This window comes from Tauraco erythrolophus, chromosome 5 (assembly GCF_009769465.1).
Source record: "Tauraco erythrolophus isolate bTauEry1 chromosome 5, bTauEry1.pri, whole genome shotgun sequence".
Classification (NCBI taxonomy): Eukaryota; Metazoa; Chordata; class Aves; order Musophagiformes; family Musophagidae; genus Tauraco; species Tauraco erythrolophus.
The window spans coordinates 38,535,541-38,554,419 of record NC_141469.1 but is presented as its reverse complement, the minus strand read 5'-3'; the positions used below and the strand labels follow the sequence as shown (position 1 = coordinate 38,554,419).

The 18,879-nt window shown below is 36.6% G+C and overlaps 1 protein-coding gene across 1 annotated transcript in view; it reads left to right on the top strand.

Moving 5' to 3' along the window:
• The window catches only part of LCORL (ligand dependent nuclear receptor corepressor like), an 82,015-nt gene extending 66,775 nt beyond the window's left edge, over positions 1–15,240 (top strand). The window contains exon 8 of the mRNA XM_086611654.1: positions 15,181–15,240. Coding sequence (XP_086467780.1) covers positions 15,181–15,240 — 60 coding nt within the window. The remainder of the gene's footprint in view (positions 1–15,180) is intronic.
• Positions 15,241–18,879: the final 3,639 nt, after the last annotated feature.

Below are 18,879 nucleotides of genomic sequence, written 5' to 3'. Positions count from 1 at the left end.
AACTAATACAGTTCAGACAGGCAACAAATTGAGTTCTGACATATCTGAAGTCAGTCACAACTAGTTATTGATTCCAAAAGGAAAAAAATTCATTCCACTGTGTAATTTTTCATATTGTGAGGAAGGGTAAATTATCAAATCAAGCCGAAATTCAGTATATTAACATATAATTGTTTAAAAAAAATTGTCATTGAATGATTTCTAATGTAAATCTGTAATGGTTTTATAATGATACAGTAAAAAATAGCACTACGTACTTCTGAGAAGTATTCATTCAGAGATCCGTTTTAGTATCCATTCAATGCCAAATGAAATCTGCTGACTCTAAAGGGTTTGTGCATTGAATCCTTACAGAACAATTTTAAAATGCAAAATTGTTCTAGACAAGTACAATATACAGTTACTATGCAAAATGCATTGGCTTGGAATCTTTTTAGACTAGTTTGAAATTAAATCAATTTTTAAAGCTAGATATTTATAATACATTGTAATACAACTGTGATCTCAGAAAGGCCATTACACTACTTACAAAAGAGAGTATATTTGTGAAATTATATTTTCTATTGGGTGAAGAGATCTCCTGAAACAGAAATCTCGACTCTTTTCAATAAAATAACTAAGGTGTGAAATACTCACCAAGTAAAAAAAGAGCTCTGCAATGCGAATTAAATTACTGCAGAAGTATTCATTTGTAGAAACAATATTGTATTAGCTAATCCAATTATGTTGCCAGAAGAATTAAAAAAACTATTCAAAATATCAGAGCAAAATCTTATGTCCCTCTTTGTATTCTATATTGTAGAAAACGATCCCTGATAATAAACTGAAAAGGTAATTTAAATTGTAATATAAACAATATTATGGCTCTTGTATATTTTATTTCTTTTGTGCTTTATGTGATATATAAAATTCTTCATATTCAGCTCGTTTCAGTGTAACCCTGCTTTTCCCAAGTACAGTAATTTTTATGTTTAGACTATTATTTTGTTTTTTAATTCACTGATTTGGGGCCAAACTCAACATAAAAAACTTGGTTTTAAGAAATTCAAACCTTGACACAAGGTTGCTGTAAAAAAGCCAGAACTAGAAAAGGAAAAGGTAACATATATCTGTTTTCTTTTTTTGCAAATGAAGAAAGAGCTCTCTCATACTTTTATTTCATAATTTTGACTGTAGTTGAGAAAATTTTGCATTCAACTTATATTTATCTTTAAACATTTTCTTGCTGTGGCAATGTAAGATCTATTACTGAGATATGATCTCATGTTAGTTTTAATTGGGACTTATTTTCCCTGATAACTTTCCTCCTTTATTTTTGGATCTGTAGGAAATCTGATAACTATTTTGATATTTTACATTATTTCATTTACAATTTTTTGTTATTTTCCCTTTTACTCATATTTTCTCATATCAGTCATTGTCTTTAGAAAGGATATGGCAGAAAGTTCATTGATAAACGAAATGTTAAGAGACAAAGAATTACAATTCTGGAATTTTCTCCATGCTTGTAATGCCAAATCTGTTTTAGGGGTACTGTTGCAATATCAGGGGATTGTCTGATACAGAAAAGAATGTCTTGTTTTGGCATGTTGATTCAACATTGTGTACTGTCTGCACTAGCCAAGGAAATCATACAAACATTTTTAGTCTAGAGTATAGTTACTGGCTGAAAAGAAGGAACATGATTTATAGCCGTGCATGCATGTGTTCTCAAACATAACTCCTGCTTCTGGAACTTTAATGCACATGAAAACATCATTATCCATTCATATGTTCTTTGGACTGTATTTTTGTTGATGTGGTATCATAAATTATATCATTGTTCTGTTGTCATGCTTGAAATGTTCTTATATACACATCTATGGTCAATATTTAAAGTTTTCCTTCAAGTTTTACTGATCTTGGTGTCTTACCGAATATTCTTGAAAGAGAGGGGTGTTGTGATGCTGTTTTATTGCGACACAGTGTGGCAGGTAGGCAGAACGTTGTTATCGAATTTTCATCTATACTCTGTTTTTGTTAGAATGTGCAAGTGGGAATAAAGAAATTGAGTTCTTACAGTTCAAGGTAGTATCAAGCAACTAGAGCTAATCGTATACTCATTGTGACAACAGAAGAGAGTTAATCACTTTTTCATATTACCTGTTTTATTCAAGATAAGGTAGATGGTATATACATTGCCCCGGATGCTGTTTGTTATTACTTGACTCCTGAACTGTTGCTTCAATAATACATTCGATGTGTCGAAGGGCAGTTCTCTTTTACTGTAGATCTATGTTCTGACCATTTTAATTTCTTTAGCAACACTGAAACATTATTACTGTCTGTGGTGGCAAAGAAAATTACATAAGCATGTTTTTAGGAAAGCATTTATGTTTCTTTCCATGAGGGGTGGTTCGGTGTGTTTCCTTATAACACTGAAGACCACGTTCACATGCTTTGGACTTGACCAAACTAGATCCAAAAAGGCTTCAAGAGAGCTCAGCTGAAATAAGAGATACCATTATCCAACAATCAAATGGGACACAATAAAAGACACTATTTTAGGCACTTACAGTGTACTGAATATTTTAATAATCTACTTCAGAGGGTGTGGATGTATCGTAAATGCAAAGATGGCTGTGGACCTACTACAGTAGCAGGCAGTACTGCGTGCTGTGCTGACATGATATGCCTGTCTGCTTACCCTTTGTATCAAGGTGGGAGTTCACATAGAAAAACTTCTAAAGATCAATTCCGATTCCAATTCCTTCCAAGAAGCTAGGATATTTTCTTCATCTAAAATGAACTTTTTCTTTTCTCCCTTATTGTTTGGCTTTTTTTCAAGTAGTGTGGAGTTTTAGAAGAAAATCTGTTGTATTTGTTTCAAAAGAATATAAGTTTTCAATTTTAGTTTTTCATGATATTTGAATGCTGGTTTTAAATGCTGTCTTAATGACATCAAGTTAGTGCAGTTCTTAAAATGACAATTTGCTAATCTTTGTATTCATTTCAAAGTTGACTGTCAGAGTTAAGAATCTAACTATAAAAACTTGGTGGTTTTATGAGTCTAATTGATCTCTTCATTGTGCATGCAAAATAACATCTATACTCATATGACAACAGAGAAAACTTTTCTTAAATTTGAGTTCTGTTACCATAAATTTTAAGAAAATTGAGAGGGAAAATTTTATGAACTCTTTTTACACACCTATATGATGATGACATTAATGTTCCAGTATTGTTGTTTATTTGTCTTACGGTCATGCAATCCAGTAGCGGTAAGGCTACACAATGGGAACTGCTTTCCTACTACAGTGGAAAACATTAGTCTCACACCAGTGATGTAGTTTTTCCTTAGACTAAGGAAAGACAAAAAGATTATTTTTAGCAAGTCTCTTCAGCTTTCTCTTTCATGAAGGAACACATCCTACACTCTAATGTGCAACAAATTTAAAATACAGGTTAGGTAAAATGCAAAAGAGACATAGTGTAACAGTCATTAAATCTGTTGATTTTGAAGTCGTTTTCAACAGCCATGTCTTAGATCTTTTCACAAAGGCTTCTCATCAGAAGGTTACTTGGCTTCAGAATAAGTTTCACCTTATTCAGTGATGCAGACTAAGCAGAAAGAAATTTTCATAATGACTAGACAAGAATTACTTTTTCACACACAAACATAAAACAAAGTAAGAAAATCAATAGAAAATGTGGGAACAATATTGAAATGAACGACTGTTCTCAGTGAGTGGGCCATTTTTAATGCAGAAGTATAAAAGTGAAAAGGTAGACTTGATATATAGTTGACAATACATGTATAATAAATCCTGACTCGTTTAATTAACTTTAATGGTCTCTGCCTCATTCCCCGTAATGCAACAACAGCAGCTCTAAGACCACAGTCTAATACTCCATCTTGTTTTACACTCTGGAATTCCACTTGCCAAATACAATTATATAGTCTCTCCTTCGCTTTTCTTTTCCTCCCATCATGTGATCTAGTGTGAGGTGTATAAATTTTGGCTGCTTTTTTGTTTTAAACTGTGGTCATTTGCATACTGCCTTGGGGCGTGCTGTTCCTCACGTTCTTTTGAGGGTTCTGAGCTAAGGATTTTTACTTTTGCTTATTTGAATAGTAGACTTCTTTCAAAGAACTCAACTCTGAAGTCTTTCATTTCCATTACCTGCAAGGAAATTTCTGTAGTTTAGTCTCATGATCAATAAGCCTGTGTGTAAGGTTCATAATACCCAGTTTTATACATAAGTGGAGAGGGGTGTTCATCATTTTATTCAATACTGTTCTGTTACCTCTTTTTAATTTGATTTCTTCAAAAACTGAGAAACTCATGCTCATGCTTTCCTATTTGTTCTCAGTCCTGAGGAAATCGTTACATTTTTCAGCTTTCTTTGTAATGTGGTAATACTACATTTATATAGACAGACTTCTGTCTTTTTCTGCTTAAGCCTTTCTCTAGAAGAGAAAATAGTAGTTTTGCCAGGCCTGCCTAGCACCTTTGAAAACATGGCAGGTACATATCCTTTTTAAAATCCTCTCTTCTGTGAAGAGTTTACTGCCTTAAAGCGGAGCTTTGGCTGATGTTAGAAAAGGATAGAGGTCAATCAACACAGCCTGTGATGATGTAAATAAAGTATTTGTGTTGTCTGACCATCACAGAGCAGGTTAATTATACTGAGACAATTCCACAGTTTGGTATTGAGCTTGGGAAAATATTCCTGCTCAAGAAAGATGCTTTACTTCATAGAGGCACATGTACTGTGCCTTAGTTTGCATTCCTCTGTCATTTATATGCTAAAGCCAGTGGTGGGGCTTTTTTTTCTATCACCAAATTTTTTGAAATGTCTAATATAAGACTCTTCAGTTAGTTACATTCAAAAAGTGCAGATTCTGGTTCCAGAATCAAGGGTAAGATTTGAAATGGTGTGAGATGACTGGGCTGTGTTCGCGTGTGTTCTTGAGTAGATTTTCCTTCCGTGGTTCCTCTTTCACTCCATCGAAAGATAGAGTCTGTCCTTTGATGATTCGACACCTTCTTCAGCTTCTCAAGACAGACACGATGCTGCATTTATTCACTGTTTATCCTTTTGCTAGTGGTGTCATTTCGTTTTGCTGTCATTACACAGTTGTGTCTTAAAGATCCTGTTTAAACAAGATTTCATTATTCTAAAGTATTTCAGGAGAAAATCTGAAATTTGTTTGCAGGGCTTTCACAGAGTGGTGCTAACTCTTGTTAACTTATCTGGAATTTTGTTTCAAATGTAAGTAAACATTTGGTAGCTGTTAGAAATTATATTTCATTTTTTATGTTCCTCCTTCCTTGTATTCATTTGGTAACTGAAAATTAATTTAATACAAATAAGATTTTTGCCATATTTTAAGGACAGCATTTTCTTATCCTAAAATGTTTTTTTCTCTGGTATTTCCTATGGTCAACATGAAAAAGACAAACTCTCTGCCCTTTAAAACGACCTTGAATCTTGAGTGTTTCTGGAAGCTGTTGACAGCCTTCAGGTTCTAATTAAGCCAGATATTTAATTAGATAGATGTATCTGAATGGAAATGGTTTTATATGGGAAGCCCAGGATTTTAAGAGCAGCATTTTGCATTCACATGCACACCCACTACAACGTCGCAGCTTGACAGTTTTGCCCTTAGTGGTGACTGAGGTAGCGTCGTGCTTTGTGGTTTCAATGGAATAGAAAACATGATGGTGTTCCTGGTACTGTAATTTAGTAAAGAAAGTTTATGGAGTCCTCATTAACAAAGCTTACTTCCTAGTTATTAAAATGTTTGGAAACCTAAGTTATATTTTTTTTAACAAATACAAGTATATAGAAATGTAGACTTACAAACTTAGACCTATATGTGTTTCTATAGGGATGTGTGCTACCTATGAACTGAGAACGTTTCTAATGTGCCATTTTAAGAGAAAAACACTTCTTTGAAATATTGCAAATAGAACCTAGATTGAGATCCCAACTTAAAAGTTAATTGGAATTTTTTTATTACTTTGTTGTTCGCAAGGATTTTTTTAATAGTGCCTTATAAAAAGCTAGAAAAGAAAATTGAAATTATTTCACTGCTAGTCAAATAAAATATTGAAGTTATTGTACCGAGCAATAATTAAAATGTACTCCACACATTTTTATCAGGTTCCCAACCAGATTATGATGCGAAATAATGTTTTAATTGGTCACAGTGTACCTTGATAAAATAATGCTCTTCTTGAGACACATCTCTCTCCATCTTCGCCTTTCAGTGAGATCATGTTCAATTACTTCAGTTTTCATGTCTCCTCCATCTGTTACTTCTTTTTGCTCCTCACGGGCTTGCCAGCTTTCAACTGACTTGTTTTCTCATCTAAATACTCACTTTTTTTTTTTCTTCAATGTGTGATTTTTGTCAACGTTATTTTTTATATTACTCACTTTAATAAGTCAGACTAGCTATGTTTTCCCTGCACCTTTCTACCTTTTCTCTCCCAGAAGCATAGAAAGTGTGTGCACTCGTTCAGGAAGGCTGATGAGCCCCAACAGGACGTCTAACCACTTCTTGTAAGGGCTTAGCTCCCATAATGAAAGCGATACCATTGTCATTGGCGATCTCTTCCAGTGTTAGCTGTCCCACTGCTTTTTGTGCATCATGATACTTGTATTTTTACAGCAACGCGGCATTGACTTGCGCTTTCCGTGTGATCCACTGCAGCCACCTACGCCTTTGGTAAAGAACTGCCTGACCTGCACTGGTGCTTTGCCGTGACGGTCCCTGCTGAACTGCTGTTCGTTTCACACCGTCACTTTTATTCATTCATTTTACTCAGACCCATGTCTGAACCACTGTTCAGGCCATTCGGAACGTTACACTCTGGTTGTTCCACACTCACCTCCATCCTCTTTTTATACTTGGCTCTCCTCTAGTACCAAACTTTAATTGATTCTCAGATCACGCATCGGCTTTCTTTTTTCAAAGCTGTATGTTTGTGAGAGCCAAAACACACTCTCTGGAGCACTGCAGAATGAGGGCAGCCCATTTCATTCTCTTTTTCGTTTTTGTTTGTTTGTTTTTTACTTTGTGTTTGTCATTGTGTACTTCTGCTGGTACATACTATCTCTTACACCCGATAAGAGATTTATAATATCATATGAGCAAGATGTTTGACAGCCTTTGCCATAGATTTCTTCAAATACGGGTATGGAAAATCTTTTCCAAATAGCCATGCCTACCTTTTAATCCACTTTTCCTTATTGAAGACCAGGTAACTTTTAGGTTTTTTCCTACAGTGTAAAGATACATGTCTTTTCCAAAATCAGGATACGTAAACACATTTAGTCTTACTAGCTCCATGTTTTTGGGACAACAGCTCTAGGCTCTTTAGAATTCTAGAAAAGTTACTGTTTCTGCTCCCATTCTCACAGCAAATTGCACATTCTGTTCTTGTGGAACAAGTCTAGCAATTTATGTTTCCCTTTTCATTTTTTCAAAACTGAAGAAAGGGGATTTTTCTGATGCTGATTTATCTCATGTTCTAAACATCAATAAAGGCTGCTTAAATTATTCAGTGTTCTTTGGAGTACAAACAATGGTATCTATTGCTTTATTAAGAGGACGTAAACCTTTCATGAGAAACTTCTTGCTTTATGGAGACCTGCTCTTTTTCGCTGTATTCTTTTGTTTGGTTTTATCAATCTGACAGATTTTACTGTCTGATTTGTTCTTTCAGCAGCAGAAACTCACCTGACTTACGTCTGCATTCAGCTTTATTTGTTCCTCACCACAAATTAAATTTAGACAGTAGTTTCATGAACCTTTCTTTCAATGGCTGTGCCAGCCCAACTGCTCTCCATCCTCTCTCACTGCCACATGCTGCTTTCTGTCTCCGCGTTTAGGCACACATAAGAGGAATCTGTGCTTCTGTCTTTTACCATGGTTTATCCAAGTAGGGCAGGTAGCTTAACTTGGCTGTGGGTCGCTCTTCAGTGATGACTGCCTTTAAACCTGTTTTTCTTACTGCTGACCTACCAGTAGAAATGGCCTTAATTTAACATTGGCTTAGGACTTAAAATGCTTTCAAAAGCATCAGCCGGTGCATTTCTGCTTGGGTCTCAATGTTTTGTATCAGTTGTCAAGCCGTTAGTGAGTGGTGTGACTACTTCATGTCTTCCCAAGCTGAAAAATTCTTGTCTAGAAGATGTAAGAATACCGTATGATATTTTTCTTAATCCAAAAAAATATTTACTTATCCTCATTCAGATGGTGCTTTTTTTATGTGTCATGTTTTCCATTTGGAATAGAGGGTAAATTTTGGAAAAGAATAATTACTTAAAGTTAGGGTTCAATGTTCGTATTGAGACAGCATAAATTTCAAAACATTCAGTAACAATCATTTATTTTTTAAAAGGTAAGAAATTTATTTACAATAAAAATTTAAGAGCTATACTTAAGGTATGCATTCTTAAAATTGCGATGGTGTTTCTTACCTCTCTTTCTAGTTTAAAGTTCTAGATATGTATGTTTGAAGCAATTCTTCTTTTATATATCATATTTGTTCCTGAGATATTTCATATTTACCAGTTTACTACTCACAGCTGTTTTTAAATTATATTTAAGTAGTAGAAATCTCAGAAAGGAAATGACTTATTTGCAAATTATTCTTTGACCTTCCTTAATTCAGAAGTCTGGTGGCTTATAAACCACCCAGGGACTGCCTCATCATATTTGTGAGATGGTTTCCTTCCATAATATGATTGCATTTGTAATGTCAAAAAACTGTTATGAATTAAATATTTGAGATTAATCCAGCTCAAATGACAGCATTTACATAGCTGCATTCATCACAGTATTGAGGTGGTGGCATCGTGTTTCCTCTGAGACCTGCCTGAACCAGCATACTTAGTTCTGAACCTCCAAGCCTTAGCCTATTGGACCTTGTTCAAAACCATTTTTAATTATGAATAAATAGAACAAAAATAGCAAAAACTTTTTTCTCTTACAGTATGTTTCTAAGACAAATGCAACAGTACTCATCTGCACAACAGGTTTAGGGTTATTTTAATTTTTTTGCATGGTACTAGCTTCTAATAAAGCCTAGAGATTAGGTAGTTTTCTTTAATGGAACTGATGATCAGAGGCAGACTTGTTTCATGGCAGTGCGTAGATGCTAAGAATTAATTATGTTCATCATGAAATTAATGTTGCTTCCTTTCAACTGTTCAATTCTTAGCTGGTTTTTTGTTTCCAAGATCTTTGAAGATAGTATGCTGTGAATGATTTGAGATCATAGGACTATTTTTTTCTTTCACAGGTTTAACACTGTCATCACTAGTAAACTATGCCCTAAAATTTTGACTTCTTCATACCCATTTCAGTGACAGCTTACATTAATATTTTGCTTCCTTATTCTTTAAGAACCTTGTGCCTTCTGTGGACTGCTAAATAATCTGTTTTACCACAAGACATAGTGATTGTTGTCAAAAAGGTCACAGTTCTAAATAACTTTCTAAGTCAGGCTGCTTAAAGTAATTATAAGCTAAAAAGGGAGCAGGAATGTTGTCTATACTTAAACCTGTCAACATACATTCAAAGCTGTTCTGTATTTTGGGGAGCCATCAGGACTGAACTCTATACTTCCATGGCTGCACAAGTCTGATTACTTTCTTTCTTTTTTTAATACTTGTTTCAGTTCCAAATTTCTGCAATGAAGTTGCAATTTAAACCTTTTATGTTGTCTATGATCTGTTATGCTTAAGGGATTGAGAACATTTTCTGTAGCTGTCTGGTTTGGGGAGAAAGTCATGTTAGTTCTGTGACTGCGCTCTGAGACTGTTGTCATCTATTCCACTTGCCAAACTTTTACCTGGAAATGCATACAATATGCCATTTGGTTTTACTATTGTGCCAAGTTCTTTGAAGATTAGTTAGTGATGTAAAATGTGCAACAACCATCCACTGCTATATCATGTTGTCTCTGTGCAAGTTAAAGCTTGAACAGCGTGTGGATGTTTCAATATATAGCTTCAGGAAACAGCTATGAGTAAGTAATCCTTTTTCACTGATGTGCCACAAGTGCTCAGCAAATTCCCACTAGCCTCTTGTAGTTACATTTCTCATCTATTTCATATGTATTTAATTCCTATTTCCTTTCTTCTTCCCACCCTTTTTCCACGCCCCCTCCTCAAACCAAGAAAACATTTCTGAGTTACTGTGAAGAGCAAAAGAAACTGTTCCACCATAATTTCAGTCTGAGACTATGGCTTCTTCTGATTTCTCACCCTCTTTTTGTCTCCATTCAGTTCAACTCCTGACTTTGTGCTGTCTTACTGAACATTTTATTTGTCGTATCCGTGGTACTGTTTTATTTGTCTTCGTACTCCAGCTGTGTTAAACACAGCTCTTGCGTCTAATTTTCAAAAGACTCCCTAGATATTGCTTATCATCTCCCCAGCTTGCTTTGATCCAGTTGAGTGTGCCATCTATTTCCAGGGCATTTCTTTCTTTCTCTCAGATTCCCAAATGAGATTACATCCACTCAGCTGAAAAGTATTATTGCTTACTGCAATGAGAATCCATTTGATACATGGAAATGAGACATTTCTTTGTAGATTTCTTTGTTGTTGCATTTTGGCATTGTGGAAAGACGAGTTTAAATTTTGGAGACAATAAATCTGACTGTGCGTGCTTGGTTTACTTTAATTTCAATGTATGTTGCATTATCAAATCGGTCTCTGTTTGAAAGCATGCTGAGGCCACTGTAGTCATTGTCAATTTTAACTGAATATATTCCAGTCTTTCCTTTTCTGGGAAATGTGTGAGTAGTTTGCAGAGGGAAAATTTTTCTGGGCTGCTAAAGTTTTACCATTTCTACTCAGTATTTTTGAAACCTCTCTGTAAAAGCCTCAGATCAGTGCTATATATCTATCACGCATGCTCTTACGCTTTCCAAGCTATAGATCTGCACATCTTTGGTGGTGGTGTTTAATGAGTTCAGTTTGCAGGATTTTTGTCAGGCAGGAGGGTAAAAAAAACAGCTTGACCTAGCTCTCAGCTAGTTGGGAAGGAGACGTTTTTATTCTATGAAATAACTGTCACAAAAGATTTGGAGAAACAACCCTACAGCGATACTTTCATAGTAATTTTAAAGCATAGAAATGCACAACCTTTGGTGGTAATCTCTCTGATGGGAAAAGCTAAGGAGTCACTTGACAGTTTAGAAACTTTGATCCCTGTTCCTGCATTTTCTGCCTGGCCTTGACATGTTGCAGGCACCGATCAACTCAGCAAATGTATGGACTTGAGCAAGCCAGACTTTTTTAACTTCGTCATTTTCATACAACAGGTGTCAAATTCCTATTTTTCCTGAAGAACAGAATTCTAAACTATATAGAAAGTAAGAAGCTCAAAGAATATTATTTTCTTTTTGTGCTTGGCAGCCTATCAACTTATACAGTAAGTTGATATAGCTCTCACGTCCTCCTATAAAAAGCTGTATTTCTATTGTCATAACAATGATTTGGGTAGAACTAAAGAAAGAAAAGCAAAATTTTAAAACTAAATACTTGTAGTCAAGCAGTTTTAACTGGAATACAGTGCATGCCAAGGGACTGTATGTAGAAACACAGACCTTGGCTCTCCAAGATATATTTTTTTTAATTGCTATTGTTTCAGATCAAAAAGGTTTAGTCTCATTTCTGTATTTTTTAAAATTATTTTTGCCTTCTAAGAGACAAGAATGATCAGGATCCAGTTATTGTACACTCTGAAATACAAAATCTTTTAAATTAAGCAGTAAATATGTTACCAACACTTCAAGAGTAGTTAGAGGACAAGGGCTGGTAGACAGTAGCATGAAAATGAAGAAAAGCCTCTGAATTTTCAGGAAATACCACTAGTTTACCATACAAAGAATGTTTAAAAAGATAAAGACTTTTCTTCTTTTTCACTGGACTTTTAACACTGTTGGCCTGTCTTTGAATTCACTAGTGAAAGCAGAACTATTGAATATGCCACGGTTGGAATTCATGTTCCATGTTACTTCCAAAAATCACATGCTCAAAAGCTCATTAACTGAGTCAATCCCAAGTGAAAAAAACCAAAGCAGATGGTAATTGCTGGAATAGTAAACACATGGCTTCAGAATTGGAAATTCTAACCTTTTTAGAGACTATTCTGTAACATCAGTAAACGTCTGTTGTCTAGGAAGTTAAAGAGACCTCCATCCACTTACTGGTGCACGTGTTGGTAGTGGAGAACTCCAGGAGGACATGAAGTAGAGATACTCTACAGCCTAATTCCAAGCTCTACCAAAACAGGCTTCATAGCTTGTGGTAGCATCAGCTTGTAACCTGTAGTTCTTCTGACAGGAGGGCTGGTGTATGAAACATGTCTGTCTTTTGCTAGGAACACACCTTTTGTAAGCAGAGCAGAATAAAAGTTGGAGTAGAAGCTGTTGATGGATCTGGCTGGAGAAATTCAACTGCTTCTATTTAATTTTACACCTTAATTACATTCTCTGCTTCAAAAATGCTATTTAAATACATCCTTTTCATACCTTGTTACATCAACAGCTAGAAAACAAATCACCACAGGTAAAAGAGTGAAGAGCAAGATGAAAACGAGGTTCTTCTTGGTTAATGAACATCTTAATGCAGATCTCTAATTGTATTCCACTTCATTTTTACTGAGGTAAAATTTCCTAAAATGCTTGAGCTTTTTATGTTGAATGTTACCCACACTAGGAAACTGAAAAAAAAAAAACCACATTAATTTAATATTTTTCTATTCCTGTTTTATGCATTCTCTTAAAATGCCAAACCCTCAAATTTCCTGGAGTTCTTTTGCAAGAGGTAAATTTCTGCATGACAAATACCAGCACATACTTCAGTTCTAGTTTTGCAAATTCCGTCCCGCCTTTTACACCTTGTACAGAAACCTGTCCAAAACTAAAAGAGTAGGACAGTCCCTTGGAGAGGGGCACCATTACAGGCAATTACTCAGAAAATGCTGTTTCATAGTATTACAGCACTCTGTTTTGATTTGCAGTCCAAGCAAATGGGAAGGAATTATAGTCAGTTACACCAAATCCCACTGTACAAGCTGTTACTGCTAGCAGTGGTGTTTGTTTGGAAAAAACGAGCCATACCAATTTAGTACAGGTCCTAGTTTACATATGGAAGTAACATGCCAAATCATTGGGGAAGCCTGAACCTTTAGCTTCTTCTGTCTGGCACTTGTCCAGCATTAAACAAGTTTTATGTGTCTGCTGCTTTAAAGACAGTGGAAATACTGTTCTTTAAAGCACTTTGCAGGTACATGCTACTTCATAGTTTGCAATTACTTGATTCCCAAGGCATTTACAATGCTTTCAGACAACAGCCACAACCACCAAAAAAAAGAAAAAGCCTGAACAACAATCCCAAAACAGCACAACATTCAACCCTGTCTCTTCACTTAGCTGTTTATTTCTGTTAAGTGTTTTAAGTTTTGCTGCAGGACTTCAGAAGTCAGCCCTAGCACCATCTCCTGTGTACGCTTAATCCCGTGGTCATAAGGAAAGGCTTTGACTTTCCTCACAGCAAGCGAGGGCAAAGATTCAAGTCTGAAGAGGTTGTAAATTCAAGAAAGTAACCTTATGACGAAAGTGTGCTCTGTCACCTGTGCTTGCACTCTGTGTTTCCTATGGGAACGAAAAAGATCAGAGCAACAAGAGCATGTGCAAACCAGAAAAGAACGAAGGAAAAGGGTACAAGGCAAAACCAAGACAAAAGATAAGAGCCAGAAGAATAAGAATAGAAGGAAATGCACGGCCTGGGAGCAGAACCCCAGTTACAGAGGGTTAGAAACTAGGATTAGTAAATTAGAAATGCCTGTTTTGCTACCATGTCAGAAAGGCACACAGCCTTCTAGAGAGCTTGCATAAAAATGTTAAAGAATTAAAATTGCTTGAGATGATCTATGAAAAATAACCAGGAACTGTCCCTTTAGCTGTTACACAAGCTGTCTTTTCTTCTTGCCATGACATAGGAAGTTTGATCAGTCAATAGTATTTGAGTAACACAAGGAAATATGTTTCAGGTTGCAGTCTTATAATTACTGGATGTCCTCAGCTAGACTGGCCACGCAGGTGAACACTACGCTTCAGCAGATTCAGTCCTTGATAATTCGCACCTAAATCCTGTGGTGGACCTGGCTTCCTGCAATGCAGCGAGTAAGAGCCATTAAGAGATGCTCTTGCTGCTTAAACACCCCTTCAATAGGAGAAACTGTGTGCAGGTAGTTTGTAGCACACTCATTATCTCCTACCCTTAATTACAATGCATAGAACTTTATTTTTAGTATCTCAGTAATTAGAAATATTTCCAACTTAGTATCATTCTTGCAGTTCTTGAAATCATTGAAAAGGCTGGTGAGAAACAATGAATTGCACATAGACACAGACCACTGCAGGAGGTAGGCACTAAACCAAAAATAGTAGTGATGGAGAAGTTTGAACTTAAGATCTCCACACTCTACCTGTGCACAATTACAGTGCTTTATATATTAAGGAAAAATCCTTTTACAGTGAAGGTGGCAAAACATGGGCACAGGTTGCCCAGAGAGGTGGTAGATGCCCTATTCCTGGAAACATTCAGTGTTAGGTTGGACAGGGCTCTGAGCCACCTGATCTACCTGTGTTGTAGTCTGCTTAGCGATCCCCACAAAGAGCTGGGTTTCTTTCCCTTCTTGTATTACTTATTTTCCTAGATTTGAAACAAAATAAAAGCTGTCTCTATATTAGTCCTTTCATGGCTGTACTAAATCAACAATATCAGCAAAAAACTCTTGCCCAGTTTTTGCTCTGTGGTTTTACCGCAGTCAGAAGGGCCAGTCTGCAGAACACGCTGTTCCTGCGCAAAGGAACAGCGCGAGCAGGAGGCCGACCTGGGACAGTCTCCGCAAGTCAACAGGACCTCTGCTATTTCAACACAAACGAGCCCCATCTGCTTTCACAACACAGCACAGCCAGGTTCTGATCTCGGTGTTTCTGGAGCACAGTGCAGGAAAACAGCAAACACACCCCAACAGTATTCACCACCTGCCACCACCTCATCTTGCCTCTTATCAGTTTGCTTGTTTGCAGGGGAAGAGGAAAGTGTACTAAACTTTTTCTCATTTTTTTCCCTCTCCCACCCCCACTTCTTTTCCCACAGCACGCTACAAGTGAAAGTCTCGGAGCCGCAGAATTCAATAGACATGAACACAGAAAATGAACATTTGAAGTCCATAAAGATGTGCCTTAATCAGCCCACTGAGTGGAATCTGAGTTTTTCAGCAGCATCTCTCACCAGCTGTAAAGTTTTTAACCAAAATCTCAAAACTGATGAGAACAAATAGATTGCAGCTGTTCTTGCACTATTATTTTGTACATTGTTCCTGATTTTTTTTTTTCTGCTGAATAATAAGCATTTATTACATTGATCTTGAAATGATCTTGTGTGATTTGGCTTTATATTACTACTAGCATTATTCGTTTTGATGTACTCTTTCTTTTTTTAAATACAAAGTTTCATATCTGACCATCATGAAATTCTTGCAGTACAAATTTATATCAGAATCAGATGTTCCCCTTTAATAGTATTGTGATTTTTCTATGTTCTTTAAGGTTAATTATTATTTCTCAACTTTATTTTTGTGCACGAAAGTTTAATATATTAATGTAATTTGTGGCATAGGTCACCATGTAAAGATTTATGGTAATAACAATTCAAACAAATCTGTAACAGGTGGAGACCGACTACCTCGAAGCAAAGCAGTAAAAGAAAAGCTGAATTATCTGAGGAGATCTCCTTTGCAAATGGATTGAAATGTATCGAACCACCAGTTTGGTTCTGCAGTATGCTCTCATCTTCATTTATCTTGAGAACTTCTGTGTGACAGTGTTTAATGACCGTAATGTCTAAGAGAAAGGCCAAGCCTGCAGGAGAATCTCTTGAAAGATTGTCATTCAACAAATCTGTATCTGCACTTTTTGAGGTTTCTGCTAAATGGTCTTTCTTCCTCTTTTGTTTTTATGAATTTATGCCTGCCACCAATTAAAATGGATGTAAATGCTCTTCCTATTTCATTTTTTCCCACATGTACTTTGGAAATTCAATGTAAACATCAAAATTTTAAACTCTACTCGAAGTAGTAGTAAATGGTTGTAGCTGACTCCATTGTAGACATTCCTTGCTTAGATCAGCTTTAGCAAGGTTCATGTACTTCATTCATCAAAACTTTATTATTAATAGAGCTATAACAGAAGTGTTAGAATAAAACTGTATGATGCATTTCTCTTTTCTGGAGTCATACATTCAATAGCTAGAGTAGAGGTTTGTTAATTCAATTTCTTAACAAGTTGTCTGTCCTTTACTTGCCAAGAACTAATTTTCCAGAGGGAAATTTCTTTAGAAGACGGTGTATTTTATAAAACAAAAGTTTTAAGGATTCACTTAAAATTATCATCTTACTTAAAGTGAAGATGCAGTTGTTCTTCACAAAAGGCTATTGGTTTGCAGGTGCAATACAGTAACTGAAATAAAAAGATTGTTGTGGATTCCAGTAAGTCTCACAGGATCCCATGAGGATATTGAGTCACTGAAGTGTCAGACAGTTTCAAACATGATTAAAAGAATGAACACTCATCATCATGCCACACTGCCTAGAGGGTCTCTATGTATCTCAACTATTTAATGCACTTGGATTCTACGTGGCAAGAAAGCCAAACAGAGAATTAAACTTCCCGGGGGAAAGGCACTGAAGTGGAGCCCCACCAAAGCACAAGAGGAGCCGTAAGGAGTCAGGGATATGCAAAAGGGACACAAAAACAGTCTTACAAACAGTAGAACTAATGCAGCTGGTATCTTGTTCACGGGCCTGAAGGAGGAGATGCCACGTGGATGTTCTCATTTCAGGGAGAACAAGCAGACAAATACCATCACAAAACTGGTTTTAAGCAGCAAAAACTAGTGTAGGAATAAAAACAGGATCATTTCAAGTTTGACAACAAATGACCACTGCTATTTTATCACTGTTTAATATGGAATCGAGTCTAGGTCTAGTGTGGCTCCTGTTTTACAGCCTCTTGTGTTTAGCCAGCGAAAAGAGAGGATACACTGTAACTGGTTCAGAGCAACAAAGAGGCTGGTTTTAAGTCAACTACAATATTTTAGGGATTAAAGTTTTATTCCTTAATTAAGCATCCAGGAAGTTAGGTACTTTCAACCCATAGAATTAAAGTAAATAAAAATCAGCAACATTATTTTAGCTAGAGAGCAATGCATACTAACTCAAGATTTTTTCACTGCAGGTAGTAAGATGCTTCCAGATTTGGCTCATTAGTACCTTTGATGTACTCTATTGCTACCACATGCCACTTTCTCAGAAAGTCAGCTACATACATTCAAACCTTGATTATTGCTAATAATCAGCTTTGAAAAAGACAACACACATCTGACCATCCTACCCTGCAATCAAGCAGCCATCCCTCAAAAGACAAAGTAATTTTGCAAGAGCATACCCAATTTTTTATTGCACAGAAAACCCTTCCCTTGATAGGCAGCAGGGCAGGGGAAGAGCCCAGAAGGGCTGGAAGTTAATTTACATGCCAGTTGCTGGTCAAGTTTCTACCCTGAAAGAGGATCACAGGGTAATTCAGGCATAGGGCAACCTCAGGAAGTCCGTAGTTCTACATCCTCCTCAAAGGCAGGCCAGCTGTGAGGTCAGAGCAGGTTGTTCAGGACTTCTAGCTAGTCAGGTCTTCAAAACCTCCTAGGACAGAGCCTGAACAGCCTCTCTGGGCAACACAATCCAACTGTTCTCAACCTGTTCCACTGTCTTTTACTCCTTACATCTGGTCTGAGTTTCAACTTAACACCTATTGGTTTTTGTCCTCCCATCATATGCAACAAAGAGCCTGGTTCCACCTCCTCAACAGACTCCTTATAGGTAACCAGGGGTCCTCCCAACACCTACAGGCTGAACAAGCCCAGCTCCCTCAGCCTCTCCCCCCTACAGGGCCATCCCTCCAGCCCCTGACCAGCTTGGGGGCCTTCACTGAACTCACTTCAGTTTGTCAATGTCTGCCTTCTATTAAGTGAAGACAGCAGAGACATCCTGACTTCAGGGAAACCTGATCTTTCCAGTACACCACTCCTAAGAGATGCCAGAGACAGAACCTGCCATGCAGGGCAAGGCACGACAGAACAGCAAGGTGGCAAAACTGAAGGTCTTCAGTTTATTCAGCAAGGCATTCCCAGAGAAGCCTTTATAAATTTTTATTTCTCCTGCTTTTCCTAGAAACTCATTTTAACCAAAAGTAAGATTGGACTAGCAGCAGTTGTTGAAAGTGTATTAGTGGCAGAAGACCAAACCACTCACGAGAATGAGGGTGAGAGAATTTGTAACTGAAATGTAAAAAAAAAAAATAACTAAGCTTTAAAGCACAAAGGAAGCTTTGATTGACAATCAACTGAAAGATATACTTCACCCTTTTGAACCATGTTTAGGCAGCATTAAAGGGGACAGACACTGTCTCTGATCGCAAGTGGTTGCTTGAGTGCAAACTCACACTTGAACACAAGTTGGGGATTTGAAGAAAAGAATTATCAAAAGAGGGAGCTCAGGACTTCAAAATTCTGTTTAAAATTATGAATAAAAATAATTTATCACAGTTATATAAGCTTCTGAATAGCAAATATCAGAAAAGCGTGTCATGGCCCTTTGTGGTTTGACAAGTTTCCAACAAAAACTGAAAGGGAGGAAAAGCAACACAATCCTGTGTGTTTTCCTTACGCAAGCTTGAAAATAGCGTAATAGTTTGGGCTTTACACTTTGGGGACGCTACTTTTCACTTGTGTCTCTAAGCCATT